The 12,031-nt window shown below is 41.8% G+C and overlaps 1 protein-coding gene across 1 annotated transcript in view; it reads left to right on the top strand.

Moving 5' to 3' along the window:
- tfc (triforce) overlaps positions 1-12,031 on the top strand; it is a 60,279-nt gene extending 48,248 nt beyond the window's left edge. Inside the window, exon 4 of the mRNA XM_065234084.1 lies at positions 11,762-12,031. Within this exon, the coding sequence (XP_065090156.1) occupies positions 11,762-12,003 (242 nt within the window). The 3' untranslated portion in view covers positions 12,004-12,031. The remainder of the gene's footprint in view (positions 1-11,761) is intronic.

The raw sequence follows: 12,031 nt of genomic DNA, 5'->3' as shown, positions 1-12,031 counted from the left end.
AAATCCTCTTTTTAACATAATGCTATTGTAATCAAAGTTATGTGCCAATCTTCCGTAAAAATAGGTCAGTATAATCATGTAGAATTAGTTTAAAGCACTAGAATGGTAATAAATAACATGTTTAAATAAATTATATAAAGCAAATAACTTGTCAGCATTGCTAAAATCATCAAAAAGTTGAAAAGTATTGACACGGTGTGCCCAAAAAGTTCAAATATCTATAACGCAGCATTTCATAAATTGAGATAAATGTGGGTAAAAAACAGCAGAAAATATGGTTAGAATTGTTTTTTCTTTAAACTGTAACTTTAAAAAAAAAGTGTGAGAAGCAAAGAATCAAGGAAATTTGATGGGATGGATTTTTTGTACTTAAAGTCGATGTAGTCCTTACTTTTTGATGCAGTACCAGAATTTAAAGATTTTATTAGTTCTAAATAATTCTAATATTACTCTGAGGTTGATCAGATTTACAGTTTAATTCTTGACATCATACAACACACAACACCCAACAGACCAGTAGGAAATTTTATTTTGAAGCAAAATTCACCGGGCTGAAGTAAGAATCAAAGCATGATATTGTGGAACTCACACACAGTTTACCTAAACTACGGGTAACTCCACTATTCGCATGACCATTATGCAAAAGAATAGTGAAGTCTGATAGTTTCATTTTTGAAGTCTCAGGATCTTGCAATGATGCTAAATCCCGGAATTTATATTTTTCTTGCGCCCCAGATCATGAAATTTTTTGGTAGTCTGAATTTACTTGAAACTCTTCACAGGATATCTTAGCCTTTTTTGTTTTAATTTGAATCATCCTAGAATTCCATTATTTTTCTTTTCTATATTCCCCTAAAATAATCTTGAAAATATCTAAACTTTTCCAGAAACATTCTAAGAGTTCTTAGCATTACCTCTTGTAATCTCTTATTAATCACTCTCCAATTCCACAACTCCCTCAAACTGGCAAGAATTGGCTTAATTTTGTTTCTCTATGAAATTCTTAAAATATTCTTAACAATTTCATTGGTACACTCTTCAGAATGACAGTCACACTCTTCTCAGATTTATCCGATAATTCCCTTTGAGCTGCTTTGTAAGTAAGGTCAAAATTGTTTTGAAATTCTTTCCAGTATTACCTAAGTACTCAAGTACTTTGCCAAAATGGATTTGAAAGTCTCTCAGAAATTGCGCTTACAATTTTAGTAAAATTAATCTCCATAGAATCATTGGTCGGAATTCCATTGAAATTATTCTCGTATCAGCATACTACTTAAGTTTCATCATAAGAATTTTCTATGATTTCTCTTCCGGATTGTATTTCCTGTATTGACAAAATCTCAATGCAATTGTCATCAGAGTTGACAAGACAATTGACACCGTCTTCAACCAAAGGTCGCAAAGACTGAACATTCAACACTAGACAACGGACAACACACGACACCCATTAGAGCAGTAGGGAAATTTTCAGGTTGCCAAAATTTGCACCGGCTGGAGCGGGAATCGAACCCTCACTTCGTGGCACTCACAATACGCCTGAATGATGGGTGACGCCGCACGACCCTGAAGCCCACAAAGATGGATTTAATTCTACTCAGAAGTAGCTTGAAATTCTACTTTGATTTCACAAAGAATTCACCTCACACTTAACTGTGAACTATTTTCAGAATTACCTTAAAATTCAAATTATGTCCATCGTTGATGGCCTTTAGTTATTAAAGTAGCAAGTTTGGCGTTTTATTTTGTTATTAGAGTTTAAATCAGTTGCAGTGATATTTTTAAAGCAATATTTTTAAAAAAATCTAGAAAAATCTGGAAATATACGTGGTCTGTCTATGTATCTGGCAAGACGACTAAAAATCTGGGAAAATCCAGATAAATCTGGAATACTGGCAACGCTGGCTGCAATAACTGCTTAATACACTGACCGCGTGACTAATATCGGGTCTTATGCACTGTGCGATGAACTGAAGGCCCCCTATCAGCTCACGAAATGGAACTTTTTTTTATCTTTTCCTTCTCGTTCTCGTTTTTAGGACACATCTCCTTAGATAGCCGTTTGTTCATGTCAAGAGGAGTTGAAACTAGGTTGCAATCCTTCATCTTGAATTTCTCAAGTAACTCATCGATATACCGTTCTTGCCTTATAACGTTCGATTTCACCGTCTACATTTGTTTTGAGCTTGAAAACCCGCTTGTTCATCAACGGCTTCCGTCCTTCCGGGAGATCAACGAGACACCACGTCTCATTGTCGCACAACGCTTATTACTCTGACTACATTGCTGTCCACTGATCGTGATCCGTGCGATCCAGAGCCTCTTGTACTGTCTGTGGATCAATCATAGTCTGCGGAATACAAGCCAGCGAGGAATTGCTGTTGCAAATGGAATCGTCATTACATTTGCCTAGGACTGGGCGCTTCCTGCCACTATACCCAGAATCGTGTTGCAAATCAACAGCGCCACCTTTCAAGTGTGACGGGAGCACAGTGTTGACCGGTTCAGGGGTTGGTGAACGTTGCTCATCAGAATTACAAATCTGAGAAAGGGCAAATTTCTGAGGAACGAGACTGTACGTCATCTTAAAATCAGAATACTTGCCTGGAATCCTGTGCTTCCGCTTGCTGTGCCTCATTGGAAAGGCTGCTGTTGCTCTTCTGACCAATTTGATTCACTACCAGCAGCTTGTTGGTCACCTGGTTCAACTCAATTGCCGCCACTCGTGGATTCAGCATTCTCCTCTTCAATGATCGCTTCGCTTAAATGATCAGTAAACGAAATCGTATGCTCATCAGCTGCCTCGGAATGAGTGGACAACTTGCTTTCGTTGACGGACCCTCATCCATAATGATCACATCTCAACTTTCGAACACCTCTTTGCTCTACCTCTTTGGAACATTCCGAATATCCGATTAGAATGCACGCCACTGACTTGGCGTCCCACTTCTTGCGCTTGACTTTCTTGGGCCATCGCTCTTGATTGAAAAACAAGGAAGTGTGACAAATATGGCTTCTTCTCAGTGAACTTTTCATAGGGGGTGACAAAAATACCTTTCGTTGGCGATCGATTTATTAAGTATACCGCCGTCGAAGCTGCCTCTGCCCAAAACTGCTTTCCTAGCTGCCCATCAAACATTAAACACCCTGCACGCTCCTGGATTATGAGGTTCATACGTTCCGCTAGGCCATTCTGTTCGGGATTGTGAGGGACTGTTGTTTCATGCCGAATGCCATGCATTTGAGGAAGCTTTCGAACTGTTTACCGAACTTTTTGCTATTTATCATTACGGAGGCACTTCACCTTTCGATCTGTTTGATTTTCTGGTGAGCCTTGTTCTCCTTCAATACTTCGAAAGCTTCGTTTTTGGACTTCAAGAAATAGATATATACCATCCTACTAGCATCATCGAAGATTGTAACAAAATATCTACTTCCACCGATGGATGCTTTCTCCATTGGTCAGTATAAATCCGAATGGCCCACTTCAAGGACCTCGCTTGCTCTTGATCCCGTCGAATTGGATGGTGAACTTTGATGCTTGCCTTCAATACAGGGAACACATGGTGATAGCAAACCGATCGGAATCTCTATTTCTTCCACCATGCTAGGAAGTCGTTTAACACTGTCCACGTTCAAATGGCCCAACCGTCTCACAACTCCAGATTAGATGGCCGCACCAAACATGCACTGGATTGACACAACTGGTTTAGCTTGAATAGGCCATCTGACTCTCAGCCCGTGGCCATCACCACTCCCGTTTGTTCGTGCATTACCACACACGACTGGCTTGTGAAGGTGACGTTGTAGCCCTTTTTACAAATTCGGCTCACAGAAAGGAGATTTACTGCATATTCTGGAACACAAAAGAAGTTAGAGACATCTAGATCAGCGCACTCACCGTTTATTGTATGCGTGATAATGTTTGCACCATTGAGCAATGTCAAAATTTAAAAAAATCTCAAAAATTTCGTTTTCGAGTTTTTTTTTTTATTTATTCAAAGGGGGTGTTTCTCAGAGTCTTAAACTATGTTAATCATCGATCGAGTTTCCACTTGCTGCAATTGTTGAAAAACAACATTTGACTTCGGAATGTACTGTTCTTAGATCCACGGAAGAACATACTTACTTAAAATCCCGATGTTGACCTTGTTGCCTTCTGGAATGAACACCGGGTCTATTTTTTTTTGCCATCGGAAGCCACCAATCCAAACATCATAACGCTAGCAGGATGCTTGGTCAGATACACGTTCGTGTGCTCTTTGGCCACGTCTTTTACCGGAAGAGAACTAATATACCGGTCGGTTCTGGAATGTGATACGGGATCGACAGTAAACATGTAAACATGAACAGGATTACCGGATTTTTTCGCTTAAGGAAGTTCAAGATTTTCTTGCATCGTTCGACTCGTAGCTCCCGGATGCGGTTGGTAATCATGTGAGTTTTTTTCCGTGCCCTCGACTTCGCCCGGCAATCTTCCTTTACGATCTTCCGTGCCGTAAATCACTGATCCCGTGTTCCTTTGCCATTTTCCTTATTGAACGCACTGCAGTGCACTGGATTCACCCGAATCTTCCTTTTGATAGCAGCGAAAACACTCGGAACCCGAGCTGACCTCGGACGACCTGTGGCCACCTTCGTGGATAGTTGTCCTTTCTTTTCACTGGACACTCCCACGGCGATTGAAATTTCTTTTTGCGACATTTGCGCGTGGGACAAATCACGAATACGCTGCCACCACAAACGAAGTTACAGACGACTAACTGGCGAAGAAATCCATTAAAATAATGTGGTTCACTGTAATAGAATTTTCTTGGAAGCTTGTGCCATCATCCACCAGATGGGATAGTATTTTTGTTTTGGATTTGCACAAAGTTGATTTTGTGTACAATGATTCTTTGACAGTGTGCAAAGAGTGCGTATCATTTTGTCATTTTTTTATGCATTTCAGTTTTGAGTAGAGTGAAAGAGATAGAACCAAAACATTCTAATACATTTGGTGAAAATGCTAGTTCAATCCAGTAGTTGTGTTGCCATGTGGTTCAATCCAGTAGTAGTGGTGTTGCCATGTGGTACACTGAAAAATTGCAATAGCAGGTTAGTCACCAAAGTTTTCGAGCCGCTCCGTCTGTCACTTCGTTTGTGCTGCCACTTCATCATGGTGCAACTGTCAAACTAAGTAAATCATTTTCTTTTATACACAGCCTACTACGGTAAAAAAAACCAAGACGATGCTGCAAACATTATCACGCAAACGGTACATCAGATTCCAATCCTACGGTGCCAACAGCTACAACCGCTAGCTTGTAAGCATCTGCCACAAATGTGGATTGCGAAATTTCTCCGGCATTCGTTGAAGTACTCTGCGTCCTTCCCATCTCCTGCTCCAGAATCAAGAATCCATTAATCAGGCACACTACTGGATCGGTTTACTGCCAGTAACGCTGCCTTTCTGTTTCTCAACCCTTTTTCCTCCTTCACGTTCTTCTGTTGCTGCTGACCTTGACATTCCGAAGCGTAGTGTCCAAATTTGTCACACTTATACCACTGAATACTGGAATTAGCCTTCTGGCTTCTTCGGACGTGCTGCCAACGCAGCGCATGCGTTGTTGGAACTGGTACTGTTGATTGTTACATCCTGTAGAGTCTTCGATTTTACCCAATCTGCCGGCCATTTCACTCCTGACACATCCATTCCCATTACCATTGGTTTATACCGCTTAGGAAGCCCCATCATAAGAACTAATGATAACCATTCATCGTCTATAGGGAATCCATTATCTTGCGATTTTTGGCTGGTGGTCAAGATGTCATCGACATATTCTTCGACTGATGAACATTCTTCTTTAGAAGTTCTAAATCCATCCTCAAGAGCTTGCGCAGTAAATTGATTTTTCGATTCTTGCCACTATCCTGGAAAGCCGTTTTCAGATTCTTCCATGCTTCTTGAGCGCTTTGAACGAGACTGTAGTTGGAACGTTCAATGCTAAGGCAAATTGTGGTCAAAGCACGTTGCGATAGCTCTTCATTAATCTCCATGCTTTCTGGATGGTCGACAGCACACCACGTACCTTCCTTAACCATGACCATCCGCATACCAAACGCCCATGCTACATAATCGTTCCGGCCTTCCAGATTCTCCAAGGGTTTTTGCGATACGCTACTGGTCGGAATCCTCTGCTTACTCATCCTTGTTTGCTGATTCACGTCTGAAGCCCCTGGTCTTGTGTTCGGTTTTCTTGATCTGCAACGATCTGCTCTGGTTCGCCAACTTCTTGACAAGGAACAGGTAGCACTCCATCTCCAGTTCTTCTCAGCCTCTGAACCTTTTAGTGGATTATTTTAATTTTTGGTTAAAATTTGACAGATGGAAAGTTATCAATTAACCCTGCTATCCAAGCGTGGTTACTTCTGACAGAAAAGAAGTTAAATTTGGCAACCTTGGCTTAATTCTTCTCGAAAACCGGTCGATCGACAGCACAGGGATTTTCGAACAGAGAAAATAACTTTCGAAATGTCACTTTTAACCACGAGTTAAATTTAACTCGGTAAATGGTTCACAGCCTCAATGGCATTAAAATTCGAACTTACACTGTTCGTTGCTATGGAGCTTGACTGGGCCCATAACCTGATAGAAAAGTGTGTCCAGTCAAGTTAGGCTCTGAACAAGGGGTTGGTCACTCGGCACAGTGTGTCAAAAATACAATTGGACACACCTGGGCACTCTCATTGGTACTCATGGTTGGAAATGTGCATAATATTTAAAGTTATTGGCAACACTGTCCTATATCCGCTGTGCATGTGTCAAAACTTTAATCATTGTTGTTGACACAATCCAATTTTTGTTCTGCAACTGCGAATTTCCAGCCAAGTTCCACCATGGATTCTTTAACAGCGGTTTTCAATAAACTAACTACGAACGGGGAGAGGGGGAGAGGGGGAGAGGGGGAGAGGGGGAGAGGGGGAGAGGGGGAGAGGGGGTGCTTTATTGTTCTTCATAAATTAAATTAAAAACAAGAAACTCCTCTATATTGTATGCTCCGTCCATTCTGAAAGAAAGGAAAAGAAACGGATGGAATGGTGCCCTCCACTACTACTCCGGTTTGTGTTTCGGTTTGACCAGCCTGAAATTATCTAGTCTTGTTTTAGCTTTTAGTTTGCTGTGGCTGCCGGATGGTGGCTTTCAATGGCTATTGCTCCATCGAGGTCATGACCGTTCCGGTGGTACTGGTAGTGACGGTCGCTGAAGATGCCAGCGGCGACGACATGGTGGTGAGACTGCATCGGGAATCGCATTTTGCAGCACTTTGTTAATGCATACACCTGCTCACACTCGTGCTCACCGCTGAAGCAGCTAGCATTGCAGCAGGAATATTTTTGTCGCATTCTGAAATTAACTGCTTCGTCCCGTTTCTTGCCGTCCAGTTGGTACATGACCTTGGCCTCTTCGAACTATGAATCCGTGGTGTTCCGGTCGGGTGGTTGGCATCGATAGCGTGAACCCGTCCAGCGATTGTAGATTTCGAATACCACCAGATGCGCTTTGATGTTGTCTTTGCCGTGCTCGTTGTCCAGCGGGCGAGGGAGCTCGATCACGTTCTTGAGGAGATCATCCTGTCGGGCCAGTTTGTCCGATATCAACTTGTCCACCTGGAGTGCCTCTGGAACATCGTCTTGGTAAGGATGGTTAGGATCTGGGATAGGATTTCACTCTCGATTCTACCATAGAGGTAACTCTAAGACCAGAAGGTCCGCAAGAAACGTGCTCAACTTTTTGGCTCAGCTCTGGTATTCTCTTCGGTCCCAAGCTAATCGATGCACCCCTCGAAACATAGGAAAATCCACGAACCCCTCATTTTATCTGCCAAATTTTCATAGCGAATCAAAACAAACATTGTGTAGTACTAGAATTTCGACTAGAATGGAGTATGTTAATCGATTTGCTTGGGACTAATAGGTTAGTCAAGCAGTGAGCCAATTTTAAATCGTTAGTTTCCACCGGTTGTGCTTGTTTTGTTTCTTCAAAATTCAACATTTTTGAAGTGTCAAATTAACCGGGTTGCCAAACATGTCATTATACAAACAAACAAATTCAGTCTGATGACTGACACTCTTGGCACTGCCGTCACAGCTACGGCACACATGAGGCACAATGAGAAAAATATTGGCGCAAAATACGTGTGTAGAGTGACCATCCTTGGCTCTGAACCATTTTGCGATTTTTTTTTTTCAACTTTTGGTTAAAATTTGACAGATGAAAGTAGAAGGGTCTGTGCCTAGGGCACGAACGGAAGCTTGACGTAGGACCGCTAGTGGACGGAATAAATGTGAAGAGCATTTAGTTCTTTTAATTGATCAATTATGTATTATCTCAACTCTTTCCGTTTTTGAATTGTAGGCGTACCAAAGAGAAAGTTGATTAAGAGAATCAATCAAAATCACTTGCACCCCTGCTTCTAAGTTTGGTTACAAGATTACAAGATTACAAGATTACATAGATTACAGAGAGCATTTAGTGTGGTCGTTGGAGGCTTGTGGTTCTGAATATGGACAAACAAGCACAGATAAATTCTATTCCAACTCTTTACTGATGTAAGCTTGATGGCCCTGAAAAGGGCCGTTTTATTGAAGAGGACATCCATGGCCACTTACGCTTGGCGTGTTTAGTGTAGGTGACAGCATCACGGACCTCATTTTCCAGGAAGACTTTCAGCACACCTCGTAGATCAGACCGGAGATACGTTTGACACCACCACGGCGAGCCAGACGACCGATGGCGGTTATCTCGAAGAACTTTGCGATGACGCTTGGCGCCTCCGTTATCAGACCTTTTCCTCCTTTGCCACGACCAGTCAATTGTTGCTTGTTAGGTGTGAAAGAGTGGACTAGCCACCACCTTCCTACTGCTGCTTTTGCTGTTCACCACGCCATCCGAAGCAAAAATGAGCTAATGCCATACAGCAGCGCTCTTTTATATCTTTTCAGGTTAGAGCAGAATGATGTGCAACCAAGTGGTATAAAAACTACAAAGACTCCTCCCATTATGAGTAGTTTGCTATCAAGTAGCGACACTGGCTCTTTTCCACACGGCGAATGAGAACGACCCAAATTTGAGTTTAGTTCACTCATAATCGCCAAACGTGCAGGAACTCAGCGATGAGTAAATTTGTCTCATGGTTTCCTATGGAAAACGTAAAAAATCTGCCTGAAAATAAGGAAATTGACGGAAATTTTATTCAATCTCGGAGTAGTACCAATAGACTGAGTGAATTCAATCTTTACTTTTCTCAAATTCGGGATTTTTTTCCTGGAAAATCCTGAAAAAATCTGGGAAAACATGAGGCAAATTTACTTATCGCTGAGTTCCTGCACTTTATTTCTTATTTCGGAGATAACTAAACTCAAATTTGGGTCGTTCTCATTCGCCGTGATATCATCTTGAAAGATATCGGCGCCGGTGGTTAGCGTGATTACCTCTCATCCCAGCAGGCCTGGGTCCAATCTCAGTCGGCGCCACCGGCATGTTCTAAGGCATAACATCTCTGATCACGCCTTCCTTCGGGAAGTAAAGCCGTTGGTCCCCGGTTGAGTTGATGGGTCGATTGGTAGGGTCCAGGTGTAGGAGCTGCCTCCCTGGCATTGGAGCTCAGTACGGAAAATAAATCTCGCTTCACTTTTCAATAGGTCCTATCTACATTGATCGATTCTCTTTATCGACACTCTCTTTCGTAAATAACTCGGTTTCACAAATGTTTCCTGCTGTCTTCGTCGAATTAGATGCTAGATTGTTGCTTCTTCCATCGAAAATATCCGGCCGTGGTGATTCAAAGTTGATCAAGGTTGATCAAAATAATTTGTATCCCTGCTTCCAGTTTGATTACATGAGCATTTTGTGTGGTCGTTGGTTCTGAATAAGGACAAACAGGCAGATGAATTCTATTCCTACTCTTTACTGTAATAAGCTTGGTGGCCCTGAAAAGAGCCGTTTTGTTGCCAAAGTTGGTGATGATTTAACCTCCGAAACCAAACAGAGTGCGTCTCTGTCACTTCAAAACGTAGATGACATCCATGGCCGCTTACGCTTGGCGTGTTTAGTGTAGGTGACAGCATCACGGATCTCATTTTTCAGGAACACCTTCAGCACACCTCGTAAATCAGACCGGAGATACGTCAAACACCGCCACGGCGAGCCAGACGACGGATGGTGGTTATCTCGAAGAATTTGCGTTTGGTTCTGAATATGGCGATGAGTGTGCAAAATATTAAGCAATTCCATCCTCCCTATTCGCACACGCCTGAGGATAGGAGGCGAATGCCACTTCGACTTGTTTCGTCTACTTACTACTCTCTGACGACTGTGCTGGGGAAGCAGCATATGCATGTAGGTAATTGGTGGATTTGTTAGTTAATTCGACGCTTTTGGACAATGCTGGACATTTACCAGTTTTTCAATAGTTTCTTGTTGAAAATCAACATTCGGAAGCACTGTTATCGATGCGTAGCCATATATCTGATCGATTGGTGATTAAATTATTTAAATTGGACAAGGGGCAGCTGAGTTATTAACGTTCAAAATCTTTCTTAATGTGTTACATGTTTCATTTTCGGTTTTCACAAAGTGCACCCCCATATAGAAATCAAAGACGTAGTCCTACGTCAAAAATCGCCTAAAGTATCAAAATTTTCCAAAATAACACTGAAAATTCATGATTGGTTTTTTTTCATAAGTGAGATGGCGAAATTTTGTGATGAAAGTGCTAGTAGGATTCTTAATCTAAACACAATAAGGAATGATCGTGAAAGTTTGATTGAAAAACTTAGTTTACATTTTAAACTAATAAAATAGTTATTCAAGTCATCGATCAAAAGTTTGGGGTCACCCTGAAAACAAAATCTGTTAATAATTTTGTTCATATTTCATGAAATTTAATGAACGTTCCTCATTGTGTACATAATAAGGGCCCTACTTTTTAAATAAAATCTTTCATGAATATTCAGGCTGAATTTTGAAAAATGTTAACATAAGGTGAAGTTTTAGTATACAAAATTAGAAAAATATCCTGAGCCAAGCACATACGAAGTAATTCCTGTTCAGTACCCTAAGACATAAAGATAAACAAAATCTAACGGAAAATGACAGAGATCTCAACAAAACAACAAAACAACATTTGCATATCTTTTGTAGAGTGACCCCACAGCAACAAATGACGAAATAATTTCCTTGACTGAATTCAAATTTGAGACAGTACATTTTTTTTTAAAGCATTTTGTTGTCACGACTTCATAGCGGATAATTTTCCTGATGAAAACAAATCACTTACACAATCACACTTTACGGCGCCGGTGGTGTAGTGGTAAGCGTGATTACCTCTCACCCCAGCAGGCCTGGGTTCAATCCCAGTCGGCGCCGCCGGGATGTTCTGAGGCATAACATCTCTGATCACGCCTTCCTTCGGATGGGAAGTAAAGCCGTTGGTCCCCGGTTCATGAGTTGATGGATCGATAGGTAGGGTCCAGGTGTGGGAGCTGCCTTCCTGGCACGTCGGTAGCATTGGTGCTCAGCACGGAAAACAAGATCGACGGAAAAAACAAACCAAAGGAAAAAAAAAAAAAACAATCACACTTTAGCAATATCTATTGACAATACAGTTTTGCTCGTCTGGCTCCTGTTAAAATTTTGTTCTAGTCACTAGCTATTGTTTGCAACATTGAAACAAAACTGAAATAAAAATGCATTCATCTAACATCCTTTTTCCAATTTTAGGTCTAGCTGCCGAACACTTTTGGACGTCCGGCACCGATCTAGCCGAAGAAGGTAGCTTCTTCTGGATTTCGAACGGACGACCACTGTCGTTCACCAACTGGAACGCCGGTGAACCGAACAACTTCCGGTACGAGAATGGCGAGGAGGAGCACTGTCTGGAGCTGTGGAATCGCGACGGCAAAGGACTCAAGTGGAACGATACGCCGTGCAGTTTTGAGACGTACTTCATCTGTGAGGTTTGAGGCTGAGGCGACGGATGCAGGGATGGAA

The sequence above is a fragment of the Ochlerotatus camptorhynchus genome, unplaced genomic scaffold, assembly GCF_037179485.1.
Source record: "Ochlerotatus camptorhynchus isolate MF236.1 unplaced genomic scaffold, CSIRO-AGI_Acam_v1.1 ptg000429l, whole genome shotgun sequence".
Lineage (NCBI taxonomy): Eukaryota > Metazoa > Arthropoda > Insecta > Diptera > Culicidae > Ochlerotatus > Ochlerotatus camptorhynchus.
The sequence above is the reverse complement of the archived record's forward strand: the minus strand, read 5'-3'. Positions and strand labels throughout refer to the sequence as shown.